The sequence below is a fragment of the Equus caballus genome, chromosome 23 (assembly GCF_041296265.1).
Source record: "Equus caballus isolate H_3958 breed thoroughbred chromosome 23, TB-T2T, whole genome shotgun sequence".
Classification (NCBI taxonomy): Eukaryota; Metazoa; Chordata; class Mammalia; order Perissodactyla; family Equidae; genus Equus; species Equus caballus.
This window is the reverse complement of record NC_091706.1, coordinates 63725798-63748291: the sequence shown is the minus strand read 5'-3', so window position 1 is coordinate 63748291 and position 22494 is coordinate 63725798. Positions and strand designations below refer to the sequence as shown.

Genomic DNA, 22494 nt, shown 5'->3' with positions numbered 1-22494 from the left:
TATAGAGGGGCTCCCTTGCGCTCGGATTGGCCAGCCTTCTTTCTGAGGACGGACGTCCCGCCCCCTGGCTGTGCTCGGGCCGAGGCAGGGCGGCGGTGGCTATGGCGGCAGTGACCGATGTGCAGCGGCTCCAGGCCCGTGTGGAGGAGCTGGAGCGCTGGGTGTACGGGCCAGGCGGGTCGCGCGGCTCGCGGAAGGTGAGCGATCTGGGGTCCAGTAGTCCCTTCTGGGGCAGAGCAAGAGCCGTCTCCCGGCCTGGTCCTAGGACTGGGTGCCACCGCTCCTGTCCTGTCGCCCGCAGCCCGGCCTCGGAAATAACAAAGATCCGAGACCTCCCGAGCACATCGGACCCTCGAGGTCCTTTCCATGGAGGGCGCTGCAGGTTATTAGGTCCACTTGAGATGGGCTCAGTGTGAACTGTGGCCGAGGCTGCGCCCCTGCCCTCGCGAGCTAATTGGGGAGACCTGACACACTCGAGAAACTAACGAGAGTTTCAGTAAGAGCTGAAGTCCACGACGGAAGGGCCGTCACGCAGCCCTGCGCAATTCATCGCTAAATGAACTGTGCAGAGAGAGGTCCATGGAACCCCCGAGGAGGCAGAGCAGAGGTGGCTGAGGAAGGCTTCAGCGGGTGGAAGATGAGGTCTGAGAGGGCCCGGATTAGGAGGGGAAGAGGTTGGATACTGAATGTTCAGATATGGACCGGCTCTCTTTCACACCAGTCACTGAGTTTTGACAACTGTGAAGTTCAGTTGCCCTCAGATCCCTTTTTTTACTATGGGAAGATGTTTTCCCGAAGGTGGCGTGTCAGGCATATCCTGGAGTTGAGTGCATCAGAGAGGATGATGTCTGTTTGTAGGCTTCTTGTGGAATTAGTTGTCACCAGCAGGTTGTGCCCTATTTGAGAACTGACTTCTCAAAACGTTCCCTCCCTTTGACAGCTGTGACACTAACCCTCCTGGTTTTCCTCTACCTCTCTGGCTGCTGCTGCTGCTTGGTCTTATTTGCCTGCCCACATTTTTTTTTTTTTTTTAAAGATTTTATTTTTCCTTTTTCTCCCCAAAGCCCCCCAGTACATAGTTGTATATTCTTCGTTGTGGGTCCCTCTAGTTGCGGCATGTGGGACGCCGCCTCAGCGTGGCCTGATGAGCAGTGCCATGTCCACGCCCAGGACTCGAACCAACGAAACACAGGGCCGCCTGCAGCGGAGTGCGCGAACTTAACCACTCGGCCACGGGGCCAGCCCCCCACATATTTGACCCTTGAATATTGGCATTCCTCACCCTCTACTCTTAAAGCCTAGGTAGGTTCAGCCAGAGAGGTAGGAACCAGGGAATATATAGTATGTGCTAGTGCCCCCTAAACTCTAACATAGTTCATTACCTCCCCAGTCAGACTTGAAGCTCCCCAAGGAGTACATGATTATCTCCCCCTTCACACTGAGGTTCTCTGGAAGGTAGTGTTGCATCTCCTTTAGTACAAGAGAAGGGGACCAACCTAGAGTGCTGGGACAAGGCGGTTTGAGAGTCTGAGGGAATGAGGGTTCTTTACCTCTTCCAAGCCTTGAGCCAGGAGGTGAATCTTGGAATTAACTTCCACTTCCCTTCCAGGTGGCTGATGGCTTGGTCAAGGTGCAGGTGGCTTTGGGGAACATCGCTAGCAAGAGGGAGAGGGTGAAGATTCTGTACAAAAAGAGTAAGTGCTTCCGTGGGGGGCCTGCCTGCCCTCCTTCCATGCCTATGCTTCCTGGGACCTGGCCCTGGCCCTTTGGGGATAGAATGTGAAGACATTTCCCTCTAATAGTGTGAATTGGGGTGTGATTTCTACTTTGTGATTAAACTCCAAGCCCATGACAGTGTCCTAAGTTATGGGATAAGAGCTCTGCCTGAAAGATCTCCTTGATGGAGGGAGGAGGGGTATGGGATTTCCACAGGCAAGGTTTATAGGTGGGAAAGAAATTAGGCACTGAGAGCCCCACCCAGCCTTGGCTCAGCCATGCCTATTGTATTTTGTCAGAGCTAGCACCCTACTCAGTAACTAGAAATCAGATAAAGCTCTGGCTTGTCTTGGTGGCACTGAGGGGCAGGTGTCCCTTCACCCCTGGTGAAGATAGGTCACTGGGAATGCTGAGGACTCCCGGGGTGGTGGAGGCAAGTGTGTTCCCAGCTTTAAAGTTTGAGGTCAGCTAACAGGTGATCAGAGGGGAGAGACAGGGAAATAGGGTTGGGGGCCTGCTGAAGGACACTGTGGGTGTCGGCTCCTCACTCAAGGCTCTCCCCAAAGTTGATCACTCCGCTAATGTCCTTCACAAGACAATCCCCACTCCCCAACACTATTCCGTTTCCCATCTTGCTACTTTTCTAGTTGAAGACCTGATCAGATACTTGGACCCTGAGTACATTGGCCGCATTGCCATGCCCGATGCCTCGAAGCTGCAGTTCGTCTTAGCAGGTAGTGCTGGACAATGTGTGCACGTGCATCTGGGGATGTGGATTGTGGGGGAAGCTGGGGACAGAGATGGCCTCCCTGTCAGTCCTCTCATGGATACAGCCCTAGAAGCTGCTCTCTGGAATTCTGGCCTGGCTCTGGGCTGAGGCTTGAGGTGGTCCTGTGGTCCTCTAGCAAGCATTGGGTGCAGTATACTTATGCCAGCTGCAGGCCATGGTGCCAGCGACAATGCAGGCTGCTCCAATGTTCTATCAGTGTTTTGCCTCTAGGATTTTCCTTCAGAAACTTCCTCTCTTCCACTTACTAGACAGAAGCGTCTAGGAAAGGGCGAGGGCAGACAGCATTGCATTTGGGACAGGTGAGAATACTGGCATGAGTTTCAACATCTTTCTTTCATGTGAGAAAGCTCGGGGATTTCAGAGTTCTAGGCAGGAACTGTTGTCTTAGCGATGTCTGCTAATCAGTTAGTCAGCCACTCCACGAGGTAGGGTTTGCCAAGTACCTGGATTTGTTCATTCATTCAAAGATATTTACTGATCATCTGCTGTGATCCAGACTCTCCTAGGTGTGAGGTTTACAATGATGAACCAGGACGTCTGTGAGCCATTGTGGTGGCTCAGGCACCCAAGTTCAGATCTTCTCCTGCACTGACTCTTGAGTCTAGCCTCTCCGCCCTCCCTGTTGCCATGGCCTCAGTGTTCATCCTCTCACGTGTGAGCAGTTGTAGTCTCCTAATTCCTCTTCTTGACCCTAGTCTTTCCCTTCTTACATGTGGTCTAGTATCATCTTCCCAAAGCATTTCCAACATGCTACTTTGTCTGCTTTAGAACCTCAGTGTCTCTCTCTGTCTCCTTGCAAGGATGAGGTCCTAATTCCTTAGTCTGCCCTTCAGGCTTTCTACAGTCTGCCAGATCTACCCTCCCATCCAGCTCTGTTTCCTGTACTCTCCTTGCTCCAGTTCAGCCAGTTGAATTCTTTTTCCTCTTCTAATTGACAAGCATTCTTGCCTCCAAACGTTTGACCTAACAGTCCTCCCTTCTTCAGCACCCTTCCCACTCTTTGCAACCATTGAAATCCCCTGTGCAGGGCCCAGCCTCGCTCCTGCTCTCCTCGCTGGACTCTCCTGTTACTGTCCTAGCTCTCCAGGAGCTTGTATTGCCTGTGCCTCTCAGAGCCACTGAGCAGAACCTGCCTGCTAGTCTGCCACATGTCTTCTCTTTCAGACCTCCCTGGGAGCCCTCGAGTGTAGGGACCCAAGTCTGAAGTACTTTGTTTCCTATGACCCAGGAGCAGCTCACTGAGTTTGTTGATAAGAGGCTAGAGGAAGAGGCCTTAGAGTTAAAACTTGGAGAAGGGTGGGATTTGGAGAAACTTAGAGGCTCCTTGGGCTCAAGATGGGTCAGACTAAAGGCATCCAGGAGAGGTGGGGGCAGAATGGGGGAACGTGCACCTAGAGAAGGGGGCAGTGGGCAGAGTAGCTGCCCCAAGCTCCAGGACCCAGCCATCTCCCCTGCCGGGTCCTCAGCCCCTTGCATGGGGTTGGCAGCGCCCAGGCTTGCCTCGTTGCCCCTATCTTGTCTGTTTATGCCGCAGAGGAGCAGTTCGTCCTCTCCCAGGTCGCACTCCTGGAGCAGGTGGAGGCTTTGGTGCCCATGCTGGACAGCGCTCACATCAAAGGTACCTCTTGGGCTGTAGCTGCACTGCTCTGCCTGGGGACGTGGGGGATGGGCAGGACGTCCCTGTGCCTCAGGTTCCTGAGGCTTGGGCTAGGTCTGCTCCTTGTCTTTACCCTCACCCTGGGGGGACCTGCCACCTGCATTGGGGTTAAAATTGCCAGGGTGGAGAGCTCAATTTCAGAACCTCAGGCAGTTCGGGCCTAAGGACACTAGTGTGAGCCCAGCAGCCCCTAACTCTGGGGATTCCTTCATTTTTTTAAAAGATTTTATTTTTCCTTTTTCTCCCAAAGCTCCCTGGTACATAGTTGTGTATTTTTAGTTGTGGGTCCTTCTAGTTGTGGCATGTGGGATGCCGCCTCAGCATGGCTTGATGAGTGGTGCCATGTCTGCGCCCAGGATTCAAACCAGCGAAACCCTGGGCCGCCGAAGCAGAGCGCGGGAACTTAACCACTTGGCTACGGGGCTGGCCCCTGGGGATTCCTTCTGCCTTCCACCCCAGCCCTTAGCATCTGTCCTTCAGGGTGCTGCAGAGCCCAGATTCTACTGAAAGAGTCCCTGCTGCTGTGTGAGTGTGTGTGATTCTTCCTGCCACACTGCTGGGAGCAGCCCCTGGAACTGGGTTTTGATGAGCAGACAGTGGCTTTAATTGAATCCAGATATCCATCTTGTCTGGCTCTGGAGGTATTTTTCCCAGCTCCCCCTCCCTAGCCTTGGTCAGCTACCTGCTAAGCATCTGACAGCCTTAAGCTGTGGGCCCAGCATGGTGGCTGAGGCTCTGGGTGTTGGGTTCCAGGTGGCCTGCTTAAGGACCTGGCATTCATCCTCAGCCCACCTCCAGGCTTCCTGTTCCCTAGGCCAGGCAGACCTGGTCCCGCTGGGCTGGGAGCAAAGGGACAGATCCCAAGATAGGCAAAGCTCTCTTTACCTGGCCTTGCTGACAGCACTGAGGTGGAGGTACGGGGCAACTCTGGGGACCCCAAGGTTCTGTCTTCTCCTAGGGGCCTGTATGTTCCCCTCCCCTTTGGGTCCTAGAGTAAGACTAGGGTGGGCAGGGAGCCCCACCACCACCTCCAGCTGCAGCGGTCGATGAAGCCTAGCGTTCGTTTAGCTTCTCCACTCAATACTCTAATCCTGCCGAAGACCTAATAGACTATTGAGCAGTCCCGGGGGAAGGCACAGCTTCATCGGGCAGTGTGCGTTGTGTTTTACAGCCGTTCCTGAGCATGCCGCCCGCCTGCAGCGCTTGGCCCAGATCCACATCCAGCAGCAGGTTTGGGAGGGGAGAGGACTGGAAGGGAGGTGGTGAGGTTCCTAGTCCACACCACTGCCACCTGGGGAAGCAGCCTCAGGCTCCCCTGATGTCAGCTCCAGGGGAAACTTGGGGGGTTAATCCTTTACCTTCCATCTGCCTTACAAGGGGAAAGGACTTCCCTAGGGCCACATCCAGGTCTCCCAGGATCCAGGATCCTGGTAGGGCTATTCTGAGACACCAGAAGGTTGACGTCAGGAGGCACCCAAGAATTCCTGTGGATTGTGTGTCCTTGACTGTGGGTAGAGGAGCTGTCTTTTCACTATTCCCAGGCCCTCGTGTAAAGTTCAAAGAACGTTCAGAAATAGGGGACGGGGAGGAGGAGACATATACTAGCAGGAATGTTTCCTTAAATGTGTGGTCCACTCCCCCTTCCATCAGCCTTAGGACTGCTGTTGGGGTACCTATCCTGGAACCTGAAAGTGCCCCTTTAGATATTTGCTCCTTTTGTCTCTGGGGTAAAACATCACCTTTTCTGGGCTCTTTGGGGAGTGAGGGTCCCTGATAAGGCAGGAAGGTTAGTGGGAAGTGGTGGGGGCTTTGTCCAACTCCTTTCTCTGCCATACCTTGGCCCCACAGGACCAGTGTGTGGAGGTCACTGAGGAGTCCAAGGCTCTTCTGGAGGAGTATAACAAGACTGTATCCTTTCTGCTCAGCTGGGCCTGGAGGAGTGCTGTCCAAAGCCCTATCTTCTTGCTCCATCCCTCGCTCTGTCTCTCATCCCATCCCAACCAGCCTGTCTTTCACCTACCTGCTCCCATACCCTTTTGGTAGATGCAAAATCTCTCCACTCCCTCAGACTCCTGTTCTCACCTTGACCTATGACCAGACAATGCTTCTCTCCAAGCAGTTCGTGCAGTGGGATGAGCTACTTTGCCAGCTAGAGGCCGCCAAGCAAGTGAAGCCCGCAGAGGAGTGATGACTGCTCTCCATCCCAGGGTGGGCCAGGGCAGCCAGGCTCCAGGGCCCTGTGTCAACCTGCTCTTGTAACAGGGCAGAGGCAGCGCTGTATTTATTGGATTCGTGGCCTAGCTGTCTGCACTCAGGTGGGGTTCTGAGGTCAGAGGTCTGGCTACTTGAGACTTGCTATTTGCACCCCCTCCCCTCATCAGTGTCCTATTCCAGTGATAATAAACTGTAGAGATCACTGGAAGAGTGTGCTGGCTTCCTGGGCTCGGATCGGGATGGGGTCCGGGAGGGGTGGTAGAGGGCGGAGTTGTCAACCTTCGTAGTGGTTGGACCAGGAGCTGTACTACTCATCCTGGTCTGGCTTTCTGGGAAGTGTAGTGCTCTCAGGATGAATGCGCTCATTTGACTGATGTGAGTGGAACATTCGGGTATGTATCCATTTGTTCCATATTTACCAAGTACCCTCTAAATGTCAGATGCCATGCCAGGTGGGGAGGACGCAGGGAGGGGCCACTTTATCCCTGCTCTGCACAGGCTAGCCAGGGAGACAGTCAAGGAAAAGGGCAGTCCCACCAGGTGGGCACAGTGTCCGCTGGAGCACAGAAGAAAAAGGGATGGGGAGGCAGCCCTGAAGGGTGATATGCAGGGTCTTTGAGAGCCAAGGGAGCCGCACGTGCAAAGGTAGAGAGGAGCCTTGAAGTTTCTCCCTTGGTGCCCTAAACCGAGAAGGGGAGCCCAGAAGAGTTTTGGACGCAGGGGTTTGGGGTTGGCCCCGGCGGCCCCCGTTGGGAAGGGGAGGGAGCACGAAGAGAAAGCGGAGAGATTGACACCTCACTTTACCAGGTGTTTGCTGCCCCCTTGTGGTCTCCGGGTGCTGTGGCTCCTGGTCCCTTTCCAACGGCCTGCCGGCCACACGACCTGCGCAGTCTCCGGCGTCTTAAACTCGGCATGTCCGAACGAAGTCTGAAACCGGGAGTCATCCCAGACTCTTCCCTCCTTCTCCGTCTGAACAGTCGCCAACTCCTCACCGAACCTACCTCCTAATATCTCCCAACTTAATCTACTTTTCTCCATTCCCACTGCCACTTCTCTGGTTCATTCTTTCAACAAGTCATTTAACAGATATTTGAGGGCCTGTTATACGCCGGGCACCGTACGCGTCTCCGTGGGCACGCGCCTGGGACCCTGTGGCCTGGAGGCACCAGGGCTTGTGGCCCGATGTCGCCACCCCCTACTGCAGCCAGAGAGCAGTGCGTAGGACTGGTTTGGCCCCTGATGAAAGACCCCCCCCCCGCCCCCTCGTGGCTGGCCAGTGCCTACAGGATGAGGTCGAAGCTGACAATTCGGTGACCAGGCTCTCGTCGCGCAGCAGCAGCCCCTCCAGCGGAACCTCTCGTCCCGGTCCAGAGCGAACCCCGCCGCCTCGCCGTTGTGACTGCGGCGTGCTCAGCCGGCAACGCCAGCCCTGCCACCTTCTAACGGACAAACCCTCCCCGCCCTCCGGACGCGGGACCCCGCCGACGGCCGCTCCTCTCCGCCCAGCAGGGCGCCCCTCGCCGGGCGTAACCGCGGACCGCGCGTGTGCGCAGGGTCGCAGGTCGCCGGCCGGCCTGTTTTCCCGCGGAGGCCCCGCCCCACGGCCCTCAGGCCCCGCCCCGCCCGGCGCGCGCGGCCCCGCGGCTTCGGCGCGCTCCCGGCCCGCGCGCCATCTTGCCTCCAGGCCGAGCTCGAGGCGTGCCGGGCCGCGCGGTGAGAGCCGGAGCCGGGGGTAGGGGCGCCGGGGGCAGGGGGCGCAGAGGCGGGGCCGGCTCCCTGCTGCTGCGGGCGGCCGGTGGCGGTGGGTCCGACGCCGGGAGTAGCCCAAGCCGCCCCCGCGTCGAGCGAGCGTCCACCCCCGTGCTTCCGAGTGACCTGGGTTGGGGGGATCGACCTGGGAATCTCCGGGTCCTGGGATCCCGACTCGGGGGAGGGGCCGGTTCTGTGTTGGAGGAGCATTTGGTGGAGGGCTCTTGGCCGTCTCGGGCGCGTGGGGCTCAGGGGCTTGGCTCAGTCCTCCGGGGGCACGAAGTGAGGGGCCCTGTCTCTGTCCTTGGGGGACCCGGGTGAGGAGCGCTCAGTCCTGTTCTCAGGGAGTCTGGGGTCGGGCCCGGGCCCTGTCCCAAGGAGCCGAAGATAAGGGAAGGTCGGTCCCAGTCTTAGGGAGGTTGGGGTGAGCGGGCTTGGCCTGTCCCGAGGGCCCAGTGTTTGGGGAATTTGGTTGTGTCTCAGGAACTCCAGGGTCGGGGGACGGTTTGGGCCCTGTCCGGAGGACTGGGGATGTATGGGGTACAGCCCGTTCCCAGGGTGAAGCAGGCATGGCCCCTGTCCCGGGAGGTTGGGGGTGAGGGGCTATGGTCCCGTTCCTGGGAAACCTGAGATGAGGAGACGCAGGGCGGGGTCCTGGAGAGCCGGGGTGGAGGGATGGCCGGGGGCACACTGCCTAGCGTTCACCTCACGCTTCCCCGCAGCGGGCATCGAGAGGACCTTCGCCCGGCCCGTAAGCAGGATGGAGCACTACCGGAAAGCTGGCTCTGTGGAACTCCCGGCACCTTCCCCGATGCCCCAGCTACCTCCTGATACCCTGGAGATGCGGGTCCGAGATGGCAGCAAAATCCGAAACTTGCTGGGGCTGGCACTGGGTCGGTTGGAGGGCGGCAGCGCCCGGCATGTGGTGTTCTCAGGTTCTGGCCGGGCTGCCGGGAAGGCTGTCAGCTGTGCTGAGATTGTCAAGCGGCGGGTACCAGGCCTGCACCAGCTTACCAAGCTACGCTTCCTGCAGACTGAGGACAGCTGGGTGCCAACCTCACCCGACACAGGTCTAGATCCTCTCACGGTGCGCCGTCATGTGCCTGCGGTGTGGGTACTGCTCAGCAGGGACCCCCTGGACCCCAATGAGTGTGGCTACCAGCCCCCCGGGGCACCCCCTGGCCTGGGCTCCACACCTGGCTCCAGCTGTGGCCCCCGACCCCGAAGAAAGGCTCGAGACACCCGCTCCTGAGGACCTGCTGAACAAGCTCTTCTCCAGGCCTGAAGGTCTAGGATGGCTGTGCCTTCTCTCAGAAGCCCCTGTAACTGCTCGTCATCTCCATCAAGACTTGAATGCACAGAAATGGGCCTCTCTGTCCTCTTTCCCCTTCCCTCTGGCGTGTGGAAAGAGACTGCTATGAAGAGTGACAGGTGTGGGGTCTCTGGTGGGTCTGGATTGCTTAAGAAGGGCTCATTCTGCCTTCTACCTACGGTGCCTCTGATCTGCCTTCTGACAGAGGTCCAGGGAGTGGGTTATGAAATAAAGGTTCTGCCCATTTGTCTGATGAGCCTCTGCTCGGCCTGCTTTGCGAAGGTGGGATTAAGAGAGTGGGAGTCCCTGCCCTTGCTCCCAGGAGCTCACAGGCTGGAGACAGGAAGGGTGCAGCTTAGGCTGCTGCTGGGAGGATCAAGAGATGGTAAGAAGTCTCAGGCAGTAACCTGACTGTATCAAGACCCCTGGGTGGCTGTCTGCCACCTGCTTTGGGCTGGTTTACGGACTCTGCCTGGTCAGACATTTTTCTCCATCTGCAGTATATTTTATAGTGTAGTGGTTAAGATCATGGTCTCCGGCACCAGACTGCCTGGATTTGAATCCTGGTTCTGCTACTTACTAGCAAGTTACTCACTCCTCTTCCCGTAAAACAGGATATAGTACTTACCTCATAGGGTTGTTATGAGGAGTAAATGTAGAAATATTCACATATGACTCTTAGATACCACCTGCGCAGATAGTGCTGTATAAATGCTAATTGCCATCATTATTAATGACTCAGCTTACAAGCAGCTTTTTCCTATCTTAAAAAATCTCAATTCCACATCTCCCCTCCGGGTCTCACCCTTGCCTTTTTACACCTTTCTGCTCCTTTTCTGCTTCACCTTGGCCTTAGACTCTCAGATTCACCATGGGCAGGTCCGGGGCATGAGGAGAGAGGTGAAGATTGCAGTGGTAGCCAGGGGGCTGCAGGAGCCAGAGCAGGACTGTGGGCAGTGGTAGACTCAATGGAAAGCTGAGTCAGTTGGGGCTCCCACTGGATTTTGAGGTCTTCTCCAATGTGTCCAGTAGCCTGGGTGTCCAGTCTTCAGGAATTCTGGGCTCACCTCACATTGTGGCAGGGTTGGCCCAGCAGTTTGAGAGTGTTGAAGTAATGTCTGGCTGAGTCCGGGCAGGAAGGGTCAAGATGTTGGGAGGGATGGAGTTGAGGGACTGGAGGCGTCAATGGGACTTAGAGCAGGGATGAAGGGACCACAGGACCAGCAGGCTGTGGTCAAATCTTTGAACACTGCATCCTTTGCCTTCCAAGGTAGGTTGCCCAGAGTGATATGGAAGATCTTGAGAAAGAGAAGGTGATGGAGATTCAGGGGATATTAGGAGAGAGGAAACCGTCTCAGCAACTGCCCAGCCAGGCCTCTCAAATGCAGAGGCTCCTGGAGCATCTAACACCCGTAGAGGCTGTGCTAGTGCCTTGGGTCTTGCTACCAGCAACTGCCTGACTTCTGATTCTCTTTGTGACTAGTTGGGGGATTTGCTTCCTCCCACCTTCTGCGTATTGCCTTTTCTCTAAGCATCTCCACATGTGTGGAGATTCTACGGTCAATAGCTCTCTGAGTGTTGTGGTCCCTGGAGCTTTGGGGTGTCCCATCCTGATCCAGCCTGCTGTTTCCAGGGTGGAATGATCACGTGGACTAAGCACGGTGACCTGGAGTGCTGAAGGAGTGACTCAGTAAGGTGGCATCACAAGTTTGGGAGTCCTAAGAGGTGCTCCAATTGGGCAGCTCATCAGTAAGGTGCCACCTGGGGTCTCCAGGTTGATGGCAGGGGTAGTGTGGAGGGAAACTGAGCTGGGGACAAAATCCCTTGGGAAGAAAGGATCCACAGCTCAGAGAAGCAGGAAATAGGCCACAGGCTGATGGAGGGATGGCTAGTGATTCTGGGCTGTTTTCTCTCCTTGGCCTCTACAGGGGCCAACTGGGGCCCGCGGGAGGAATTGTAGGAACGGAGCCAGAGAGTGAGGCCTTTAGAGTCAGAGAGCCTGACCAGGATTTGGAAGGAGCATAAAAGTTACATATAATTGCTGATTCAATTTCTCTACTTCCCACTTTCTCCTTAGTCCACTGCAGTATGGCTTCTGCCTCCATCATCCTTAGAAATGGTTATGCCTTGGCACAAAAGGTAGGGAAACAGAGACAGCTGTTTCAAGAAGTTGGATTGTGAATGGGAGGAGAGAGGTGATAACTGGAGAGGAATGTGGGATACAGAGAGAGTTATTTCTTGCTTATTTTTAGTGAATTAGCAGAGACTTGAGCATGTTTGTAGGCTGATAGAAGAAGCCAATAGGGAAAGAGATCAAAAGTGCAGGAGATTGTTTAACTCATACGGGGAGACTGCTGAGGGGGTGGAGGGGAATGGGATCCGGAAGCATGGAGGTACGGGCCTCCCGAAGGGAAGAGGAGCGATGACTCCCCGTACCCAAGGGAAGGAGTTAAGGATGGGCAGCATGCAGGTGGATGGGGAGGTGAAAGTGAGACGTGAGGGAGTTCAGAGTTCCGAAGGCTTCTATCTCCTCTTGAAGCGGGGCTCCAGCTCTGCTGCTGCACGTGGGGTGAGGAGGCTGGTGGGAAGGAAGTGTGAGGTAGTTGTTGCAATTGGGAGAGAGAACTAGGAGGGTACAGGAGGATGACCAGGCGGCACTAAAGCCCAGAGGAAGCTGGTGACCATGAACTTGGAGTGTCATCAGTCAGGGTGTGAGCTCCAGCAGTACCCACAGGACAGGTGAGGACTCAGAGGAAACACTCGCATTCTTCCAGACTGAGGTGAAGGCACTGGAATGATGGAAGAACAGTGGGGAGACTAGCAAGAAAGTACATGTAGTGAAGGACCAAGGGGTCCCAGCTGGGTTTAGGAAAGAAGTGAAGATAGAAAGGGGCAGGGGTCAGTGGCCCAAAGGTGCTCGTGAAAATGTCTTGGGTGGCGTGGGGTGAGATGGAGTAGTTGAGAGAATGAGGACAGGGCATTGTAGCTCTATCAGGTTCTAGGGCTGCCCTTACAAAGGACCACAAACTGCGTGGCTTAGAACAACAGAAATTTACCATCTCTCAGTTTTGGAAACTAGAAGTCCAAAATCAAGGTGTCAACAGGGCCATTTTCCCCCTGAAATCTTCCTGGACTCTTCCTAGCTTTGGGTTTGCCAGCAGTCTTTGCTCCGTCTTGGCTTTTACTTGCATTACTCCAGTCATTCATCCTCACTTCATCTTCCCTTTGTGTGTGTCCATTTCTGTGTCCAAATTTGTCCTTTTTAGAAGGACACCTATCATATTGTATTAGGGCCCAGCCTAATGGCCTCATTTTAACTTGATTACCTCTGTAAAGGTCCTATTTACAAATAAGGTCACATTTTGAAGTACTAGGGGTTAAGGTACTACATGTAAACTTCAACATATCTTTTTTGGAGGGACATCAGTCAACCCCTAACAGCAGCTAGAGGATGAGGTGGAGGAGTCAGTGGGTTTGAGAGTTTTAGGAACTAACAGGACTTGGTCGTGGGCACGAGAGTGGATAGCTGGGTGGCCTGGAAGAAAAGTCACTAAAGATGAGGTTAAGGAATTAAGAGGCCAGGCAGGGTAGTGGTGTGTGGCTGGTGGGGAGGGAAGGAGGGTCAGGTGGGCAGTGCAGTCACGCAGGACGGAATGTGCTGAGCGTTCTCACTACCTGCCTTAGAGGTGGCATCTATGGCGAGCTTGTTAGCCTTGAAATGGGGACTTCAGAACATAGTATGGTGGAGGAGTTCTGTACCTCCCATATCCCAATAGGCAGCGAGTCCTGCCAATTTTGCTTCCTTCCGAGGCCTCTCTCCATTCCCACAGCCTCCATTGGTTTGTGCCCCTCATTATCTTGCAGCAGTCTCCTTACTGGTCTCCCTGCTTCTCTCTCCTCTGAGCTCTCCTCCAAACCAAGCCACTGGCTGCTCCCTGTGTTTAGAATGCTCTTCTGCCAGATCCTGCACGGCTGTCCCCCTCCCTCCTTGAAGTCTTTGCTCAAATGTCCTCTCAACGAGGCCTACTCACCACTCCATTTAAACCTTCAGGCAAGCACTTCTGCTCTCCCGCACCCTGCCTTTTTCCCCCATGTATGCTTTTTCCTTTTTGCCTTCTAAACATAATTTATTCCTTGAAAATAATGTTTTTTGTTTATCGTCTGTCTCCTGATGAGAATGTAAGCTCCGAATACACAGGAATCTTTGTTCTGCTCACTGGTGTCACCTGAGGATCTTCAGCATGGCTGGTACATAGTGGGTGCTTGATAGATATTTACTGAGTGGATGAATGAATGTTGAGGCTCCATGTGTGTGGCCACACTCAGATCTGTCATTTTGCTCTCTTAGCCTCCCCATGCCCTGATTAAAGGACAAGATCCAAATTCATTCACTGCATGGCCTTAAAGGACCTCCTTGCTTGGTCACTGCCATGGCTCAGTCCATCTTGGCCTAGTCCCCTTGGGTCCTGGGCTCTGGCCGCCCTAACACCTCTCTCTTCCCACGTGCCATGAGATTTTCTGCCTCTGAGCCTTTGCTCTTGCCGTTCTCTCTGCTTGGAACTCATCAGGAGTGTTCAGAGGACACCAGTGCTAGGCTCTGAGAGCTCCCTCCTCAGGGCCTAGCTCCCCACTCCCCACTCCCCAATTCCCACTCCCCACTGTTTGTTTGCACCACCAGCCTGGAGCTTAGGGATCAAGCCTGATTCCCCAGGGCATCTCTGGCTCCCACTTTTGTCCTTGCACTGGGAAGGTGATGTTTGGCTGCGCTTCTGAGTCTGGCCACAAGGTGGCAGCATTTGCAAAGGGACAGCCCATCCCTGCCCTTTGCAGGGTCTGTGCAGAGGTCCTCGGGAGCCCCAAGACACACCGAGGATAGCCTAGGCTTGAAATTTGGCCCTCAGTGGGTTCAGTGACTTCTCAGTTATTCAACAAACAGCTTATCATCACCCACAATGTAACGAATATAGTCTCTGGGCTCAGAACCTCCAGCCCCACTGAGGGCTATAGCCACATATATGGATAATTTCACCATTGGTGTGATAAGTACAGAGATTAGGGAAGTTCATTAGACTTCAGCACTGCAGGGCCCTTCGTCCAGTCTTTAGGGGCAAAGCTTCAAAGAAGAGGAGGTGATGCTGTGTAGAATCTTGAAGAAGAGCTAGCAGCAAAGTAGAAAGGACGTTCTGGGTAAAGTGCAGTCATGAGCTAAAGAATAGAGGTGAGAAGAGCACAGACGGTCACTGGAGCATGATGTTCGAGGCAGGGAATGAGAGGAATGAGGCTCGGAGGTGGGTGGGGGCCAGGCTGGAAGGGCCCGAGTGCCTGGCCAGGGAGCTTGGGCTTTTTCTTGAGGGTGGTGGGGAGTCACGGAAGGCTTTATGGAGGGAGTGGTGTGGAATATCAGACTGGTGTTTGTGAGAGAGGTCTGGCTGCTACAGTGTGGAAAGTGGTTTGGGGACACACGGCGGGAAGAGGAGTGAGGAGGCTGCAATAGGGATCCAGGGGGAGATGGTGAAGCCAAATTATGACTGGAGCAGGCCCTGGAGAAGCCCTCCCAGCCCACTCTCTCCCCACCATTCGAGCCGCAGCAGCCCTTCTGTTCCTGAGGCTCCTTTTGCCCGTACCCTAGCATGTCTGGTTATTCTGGCTGGAGCCAGGGTCTCTCTCAGTTTCCATGTGGAGGCCACAGTGTCCTAGGTCCCTCTCTGTTGGTAGGTGTGTCAGCCTTCAGCTCCACCTACACCCCAGCCTCTCTCCATGTGATCCTTTCACGTACTCCTTTCTTTGACAGAAACACTCAGATAGGAGTGTGACTGAGGGGCCCCCTCCATCAGGAGCCAGGGCGAGCACTGATCACTCCCTGCCATGCCCCTCCCCGAGTTCATGTGTGCACGTGAGTGTCTGTGTGTGCACGGGTGCGTGCATGCAGGCATGCGTGTGTTCTGTTGGCAGGACTGATGCTGAGGGACAGCACCCGGCAAGGGGAGGGGCATCACCTGAAGAAAGGTCTGGAGGGAGGAAAGTACAATCGAGTGTTTGGGGAGCAGGGGCAATGTTGTTAGCAGGGTCTGGCAGGAACAGGTCAGGCCCTGCGGGGTGGGGCCTGGAGCCATGACCATGTACTGCAAGCAGGGGGCACCACAGCCAGGTTTGGAGCAGAGATTGGGAGAGTCACCTTCATTCACAGGCTCATGAATATGCACAGAAACCTGTTGAATTATGCAGACAGAAAGGATGTAAATGTATATGCAAATTTGGTGCTGCCCTCCCTGTTGCTATGGAAACCAAAGAATAGCAAGGGGGGCCCAAACCCTGGGGAGACCAGGCTGGAGAGACTGGAGACCTGGAGACTCTCCTCTGTCGCCACCTCCCCTTCCTGCTGTTTTGATCCTTTTCTCTGCCTCACTCTGTCATTGTCTCCTTTTGCCTGGCTCTCTCTCCATCTCTCTGCCTCTCTTCATCTTTCTGTCTCATGTGTCTCTCTCTCTGTCTTCTCCACCTCTATGCTCCATCTCTCTGCCTTCTCATGGTTTTTTCTGTCTCCGGTCTCTGAGTTTCTCTGTCTGTCTGTGTCTGTATATTGTTGAATCCGTGTCACTGTTGCTCTGACTCTGAGACACCATGTTTCTCTCTGACTTCATGTCTCTCCCTATCTCTGTCTCTGTGTCTTTGATTCCAGGGCTCTCCCTCCTTCTGCATCTCCCTGTCTCCGCATCTCTGACTCACATCTTTCTTTCTCTGCATCTCTATTTTTGTGTCTGACTCTGTCCCTGATTGTGTCTATTTCTTGGTTTCTCTCCCAGGTCCTCTCTTCGCTCTGATCCTTCTCTCTGAACCCCTCATCCCAGTGCTGATCTCTGTCTGACAGGACGGACAGGAACCTGCACATCTGTCCTTGCCTGATGGGATGCTCCACCCACAGCCCAGCTGCCCACATGTTCAAGGATTCCTAGGCACTCTCTCCACGTAAAATCCTGCTTCAAGTCTGTCCCCTGTCACAGTGTTGGTACAGGATCCCCATGACAGGCCCAGGCTGGCTTCCAGGACACCAGGGCTGCTGTCCCAGCCTCTCTTTGCTGTGTGACTGCCTAGTGTTTCTCTGTCTCTGGATCTGTAGTCCCAGCTCTCTCTCCTTGGAGCTGGTGGGCAGCTTGAGGCAATGATGTGTTGAGAATAGGGAACTGAGAGGCGAGTCTTAGTGGTTCACCCATCTGGCCCTCTGCCCAAGGGCTGACATGAGTGGTCTGGCTAGGGCCCAGGTATGGAGGCGTCTGGGGCTAGTTGAGACCAATCCTGCCCCCAGAGAAGACTCTCTGCTGAGCCACAAGTCAAGTGGCAGCCTTTCCACAGTCTCTCCACACTCCCGCCTGCTGAAGCCCTGGCCATCCACTCCCTGTTGGGCTCCTGTTGCCCCACCTCCACTGGTCTCCGTTTATGGAGCACCTATTCCACACCATGCCTCTGCCTTCACAGAACCACAGAGATACAGAAATGACATTTGGACCTTTTGTGTCCTCTCATCCCCCCAAGAAGGAGCTCTCTGGTCCAGGTGAAGAACACAGACCCTCAATCCCCATACTTTCCTATGCTTGGTGGCCTCAGTTTGGGGGTGCAAAGCATATGTGGCTGCCAAAGTCATGGGTCAAGGTTAAGAGAGACAGAGACACAGAGATAGAGACAGAGAGAGAGATGAGAGAAGCTGGATTGATGGAGGCAACGTGCCTCCATGCAGGGTTTGAGATGGGGTAAGGGAAGCTCAGAGCAGGATGTGGGGCGAGGGTGGGCCAGAGTATTTTGAGAGCAGGAAAGCCACCCTGTGTAGGGGGATGGCTTCCCCTTTCAGTCCTGGGCTCCCGGCAGGCTGCCTTACTTCCAGGCAGGCACTAGACATGGGGGATCTGGCCTGAGCCCAGGTATGGGGGCGGTTGGAGCAGTCAGGGCAAGTCCCCCCTCTCCAAGAGGCTGCCAGGCCGAGCCCCCCGCTCTCCTGGCCTGCTAGAAAGGACGCAGACACAATCACTCGTCCCCTGACTGTGATTCACCCATGTTCAGGCCCAGGCGTGATCCTGCTTCCAGGAATTCTGTGTTTGAATTAAAGACCTCCCTGGACGCCCCACCCCACCCGACCTGGGCCAGCTGTGCCAACCTGGGAGGAGCAGGTTCAAGCAGGGCTGGCTGGGGGGCTGCCGGCAGAGCCAGACACAGGGAGGGAAAGGGGGGCAGGGGAAAGATGCAGGGAGACCAGGACTGAGAGACAGAGGATGATGGAGATGGAGAGATGAGGAGAAAGACTAACAGAAAAAGGAAGAGACATAGAGACATGGTTGGGTCTGATGAAGGGAGCTTTGGTACCACCGGGCTGGTGCTGACACTCGGATGGATCATCTCACTAACTGAACCTTCACGACAGTCCTAGGAAACAGGCACTATTATGATCCCCTTTTACTCTGGAGTTCCTTGAGGCACAGAGACCTTAAGTTACTTGCCTGAGGCCACTAATCCAGGAAGCGATGGAGTAGGTATTTGATCCCCTTAAGTCTCACTGAAGAGCCAAGGAAAGAGACAGACGTAGAGACCCAGGTGGGGACAGGTTCCCAGCCCAGCACTCACAGGGAGCCTGGGGAGCCTGGAGTCATCAGACAGCTGTGCAGGGGGAGGGCCTGCCCATCCGGCCACAAACATGCAGCTTCCTGTCCTCTCGGTCAGAGGTAAGGACTGGGACAGAGGGAGTCAGGGCAGGGAGAGAGATGGAAGGGGAACTCTGTCCGTACTGGCCTTCCTCCTTCCTACCCCCTCATGTGCGGCCTGCCCTGCCCCTGCTTCAGACCCAGCCAGCCAACCCCTCGCTCACGTGGGGCCCAGGCTTTGAGACTCGTTCTTCCTTCCCACATCTTTATTGAGCACCTGCTAGCTGAGAGGCACTCCTGACCACATCTCCTACCTCTCTTTTCTCTTTTGCTATTGAGAAATCCTTCCCATTGTCTGCTTCAACCCCCTAGGATAGGTTCTGCAATAAGGGATTATGATTAGAATTTGGGGATGCTTCAATATGGGGGGTTAGCCTGGTAAACACTGAGGTTGTCTGAGCACAGAGAAGAGGTCCCCGAGGGCTGGCTTCGGGTGCCTTCTGGCTGGAGGCCCCTTCTAGCTGGTTTGCGGAGGAGGGTCATCAGCCCAGCTGGTGGGGGCCTGGAGAGCTGAGCTGTCAGCAGCAGGGAGGATGGGGCGAGAAGAAAACCAGGAGCTATCCTGGGGGAGCCGGGGAGTCGGCGTTATGGTTTCTAATGTCTTAGCCCTGGTTTCAATTACCCCCAGGGTCCCCAGGGTTCCCTGACCGCTGCGGGCTCCTGAGCTCGAAGAAGGCTCAGGACCCTCCTGGGAGGCCAGAAACCAGGGGCTCAGGGATGGAAGTCTGGAGGCAGGACTTCATCCTCTTCTTCCCCTGTGCCTGGCTGAGAGAAGCCCCCGGACCAAGCAGGGCTCCAGGGACAGAGGGAGGCTGGAGAAGGGGTCCTGCACTCTGCTCCCGGGCCCCTGTGGAGCATGTAGTTAGCCAGCTCCAAAGATCCAGCTTGGTCCCGCTGGCCCCACCCCACTCCTGGCTGCTGAAGCCCAAGGCTCTTTCTTGGCCTCACCAGGCTCCTTTTTGGTCCCCTGACAACCCTGACTCCTGGCATTCCTCCTACCTCTGGGGCCAGCGCACCTTCCCTGCCCTCTCTGTCTTTTAATCATGGTTCCCAGGGTTTCAACCTCAATCCTCTCCTCCCTCCCTCTCTCTCATCACACCCTTTCCCTGGTCCCTGACCTATCTCGTCATCCCAGCACCCTTATGGTGCCCAGGTCGGTCTGGGTCTGAGACTTTGATGAATGCCCACACAACCAGCACAAACCGGGTGCAGGGGCACTGGGAGCTGTTGGCTGGGGACTGCACACCTCCAGCCAGCCAGCCCTCTCGCAGCTTCTCTGCTCTCCCATCCTTGCCCTTGCTGGCCATCATCACACAGACCCCTCAACTGGACCTGGCAAGCCCCAGCTCTCTCTCCAGCTCATGAATGGCACCATCACCTCCCAGTCACTCATGCCCAAAACCGGGAGTCCTCTGTGCTTTTGTACACAATGTTCCCTCTGGGCCTGGCACACAGTAGGTGCTAATAAATGTCTGTCGAACCGAATTTAATTCAATTTTCTCTCTTGGACTCCCCCTCTGCCTCTTTCTGTTTCCCTGGGACTTGGTGTCTCTGGCATTCAGTCTTTAAATCTCCAGTTTCTCTCTGCGTTCTGAATCACCACAGTTGAGTTTCTGGGGAAGTTGGGGCCTCTCTTCTCCCTGTCTTCCTGCCCCAGGGGATCGCAGGCTGGTGTGGAACAGAGCCGTGGGAGATGAAGGCTGGAACCAATCTTGGGGCCCCGGGGCCCTCACTCCCATTTGGAAGTCCCAGTCTGTTCTCAGGAAGGCAGCTCAACAGCAGCGTGGATCAAGGCCAGACTCTGGGTTGACCCCGGAAGGGGACAATCTGTGAAGACATAGGCCTCCTCCATGAAGAGCTGGGGAGAGGGGCTCAGGGCCCACTGGGGTGGGGAAGGAGGGACTTTCTATTTCTGAGCAGAGAATTAGTTTCATGCAAATTTTTGCAACACACAATGAAAAACTGCATCTGTGGTTTTGCAAGTCTGCCCCGGCTCCCGCCTTCAAACACATAATCCCCTAACCTCTAGTTTCCTTGTCCTCCCTTGTCCCTCTCCCCTACCCGCTCTGGGTCCTCTACCCCTTCTCTGACCATCTGCCTCTCTTTCCAAACTCAGCCCAGACCCTGGGATCACCCAGGGGGGCGAGGGTCCTTGGGAGAGCAGACACTGGCCTAGGTGTCCAGGGGGTCTGTTCTCTGTGTATAGGGCGATATGGGGTTCCTCCAGGGTTCGTGGGAACAGATGGAGAAGATGAATCTGAGCGCCCACCCTCCCTTCCCAAAGCCCTTCCTCTCTCTTCAGCCCCGTGGCCCGGCCCCAGGGCAGGCCATTGGTCTCTCTCCTGTAGGTCACTGCACACACTGCCTCCCTAACTGCCCCACCTCCAGCCTTGGCCTTTCTCACCACCCTCCACCCAGCAGCCTCATGACCTTGCTAAAATGCAGATCTGGTTCTGTTCCTCACCTACTTTAAGTCTTTCCAGGCCTGCAAAGCCTTGGCACCAAAGGCACTTCAGGATGTGGTCTCTGAGCCACTCAGGCTGCCTCAGCCTGCCTTCTGGGTCTCTGCTTAATCCCTCACTGGGTCCCATCCCTCCAGCTGTGACCCATTCAGACAGGCTCCCTCCCCCGAGCCCTGGGACTTTACTCCCTCAGGTCGAGGTTGTGCTTCTTGCTTGCATCATTTATTTATTCATTCAACACTTATTTAAACCTATTTCAAATGTTAGTAGCACCTGTTCTGTGCCAGACTCAGCTCTAGGTGCCTGGAGATGGGGGCCACACACACCACCCAGGTAACTAGGCCGTTAACATCACACCAGCCACCATAAAGAAAAAGAGGATGGCACCATGAGAGAGGGCACATGGGGCTTAGTCCAGTCTTTTCTTAGGTGACATTTAGGCTGTCACCTCCTGCCTGAGGGGGCTGTGGAGTCAGACACGGCACTGTCACATGGACAAATTGTATACTTACCTATTTGCTCAGTATCCATCTTCCCTGACTAGAATGTGAGTCCCATGAGGGCAGGAGATCTTTAAGCTTTTTTAAAGGTCAAAGGTAAAGTGCACAAAGCTTAGGAGCACAGCTCAAATTTTGTCATATGTGTGTATTCTCTTGGAACCCCCTCCCACAAAGGTGACTGCGCTCCAGACTTCCACAGCCATGAATGCGTTCTGCCTGTTCTTGAGCTTTATATGAATGAAATCATTCAACAGGCACTCTTTTGTGTCTGGTTCTTTTTTCTTCCTTTGCTTAACATCTTGTCTGTGAGCTTTACCATTTTTGTTGTGTGTAGCTGTGGTGGGCTCTTTTCCGTTGCTGTAGCTGTGGCACAATCTATTCATCCATGTGGGTAGCTTCCGGCTTGAATCTATTATGAATGAAGCTGCTGGGAACCTTCTGGGTGACCATGTACGACCATTTCTTTGGGGTGTGTGTCTAGGAGTGGAATTGCTGTGTCACAAGGCGCATGGGTATTCAGCTCAGATCCTGCCAAACGGTGTTCCGAAGTGGTTGGACCAACTTGCCCATGCCCAGCAATTGTTCCACATCCTTGAGAGGGAAGGGGTTTTTGTCTGGTGGCTTCACTGCTGCATCCCATCACTTAGATCAAGGCCTGGCATAGAGTGTGTGCTCAATACATATTTATTGACTGCCTTCTGAATGTGGGAGCCCTCAGCATTCCTGGGGTCCTGCGCTGGCCCAGGCAGTAACTTTCTGTGTGACTCTGGGCAGGTGACTCCCCCTCTCTGAGCTGTTTCCCTGTCTGTAGCATAAGGGGACCGACTCTAGGGGCTTTGCTTTCCAGGGCAGCTGGGTGCTGTGAAAGCTGGACACCTGTCCATTCATTTGCTCCACTTGTATTGATTAAGGTCCTACTATGTCCCAGGATGGTGAGGGTGTGATCTGTGACATGCCACTGACAGCCTCTTTCGGGTCACCCAAGACCAAGGGTCACTGCCCATCTTGTCCCCAACTCATCCTCCAGGAGCCGGTCCTCCTCCCTCTGTCCAGCCCTGACCCCAGGGAGAGGGGGTCTGGACTAAGCCTGTGGATGGAAAATGTGATTAATAATCAAAAAAAACATCCAAGAGACCAGGAAAACAACTTGGGGAAGGCTCCTCGCCCAGGGGAGGGGGGCCATGTCCTCGGCCTCGGGACAGCTCCGGCCGCCCTCCCGCCGCCCTTTCTGGGAAGCTGCCACAGGAGTGGGTAATTTTAGCCAAAAGTGAAAAAAAAAAAAGCTACCCTAATTATTTATGAAAAAAGATGCCCCCCAATATAAATTATGCTTCCCCTGGGGGCTGCCCCTTCTCTGTTCCTCCCCTCCCAGTGGTCCCCCTCTTTGGTCAGGGTAGGAGGCCCTGG

At 55.0% G+C, this 22494-nt stretch overlaps 2 protein-coding genes across 5 annotated transcripts; both read left to right on the top strand.

The window, feature by feature from the left end:
• The first annotated feature begins 6 nt into the window (after nt 1–6).
• DCTN3 (dynactin subunit 3) lies at nt 7–6579 on the top strand. Of its 2 annotated transcripts, none has more exons than XM_001503698.6 (7): nt 7–197; nt 1610–1694; nt 2364–2450; nt 4041–4124; nt 5335–5393; nt 6012–6071; nt 6262–6579. In XM_001503698.6, exons 1-7 carry the CDS (start codon nt 102–104, stop codon nt 6349–6351), a joined length of 561 nt encoding a protein of 186 aa, XP_001503748.1. In that variant the 5' UTR covers nt 7–101; the 3' UTR covers nt 6352–6579. The 2 variants fall into 2 exon arrangements, with proteins under 2 accessions (XP_001503748.1, XP_023483287.1); XM_023627519.2 differs by having other exon boundaries at nt 29–197; nt 3994–4124.
• A 1172-nt stretch (nt 6580–7751) lies between these two features.
• On the top strand, nt 7752–9694 carry RPP25L (ribonuclease P/MRP subunit p25 like). 3 transcript variants are annotated; one of them, XM_023627518.2, is made up of 2 exons: nt 7752–8090; nt 8849–9694. In XM_023627518.2, exon 2 carries the CDS (start codon nt 8887–8889, stop codon nt 9376–9378), a length of 492 nt encoding a protein of 163 aa, XP_023483286.1. In that variant the 5' UTR covers nt 7752–8090; nt 8849–8886; the 3' UTR covers nt 9379–9694. The 3 variants fall into 3 exon arrangements, with proteins under 3 accessions (XP_023483286.1, XP_023483285.1, XP_005605124.1); XM_023627517.2 differs by having other exon boundaries at nt 8024–8109; XM_005605067.4 differs by lacking the exon at nt 7752–8090 and adding an exon at nt 8123–8523.
• Nucleotides 9695–22494: the final 12800 nt, after the last annotated feature.

Excerpts from the sequence above, each read along its gene's own strand:
- DCTN3 (XM_023627519.2), top strand. The coding sequence starts at position 102 with ATGGCGGCAGTGACCGATGTGCAGCGGCTCCAGGCCCGTGTGGAGGAG. Across the intron at positions 2,451-3,993 it reads GCTGCAGTTCGTCTTAGCAG|CGCCCAGGCTTGCCTCGTTG; the intron begins GTAGTGCTGGAC and ends TGGGGTTGGCAG. Across the intron at positions 5,394-6,011 it reads AGATCCACATCCAGCAGCAG|GACCAGTGTGTGGAGGTCAC; the intron begins GTTTGGGAGGGG and ends TTGGCCCCACAG.
- RPP25L (XM_023627518.2), top strand. The coding sequence starts at position 8,887 with ATGGAGCACTACCGGAAAGCTGGCTCTGTGGAACTCCCGGCACCTTCC.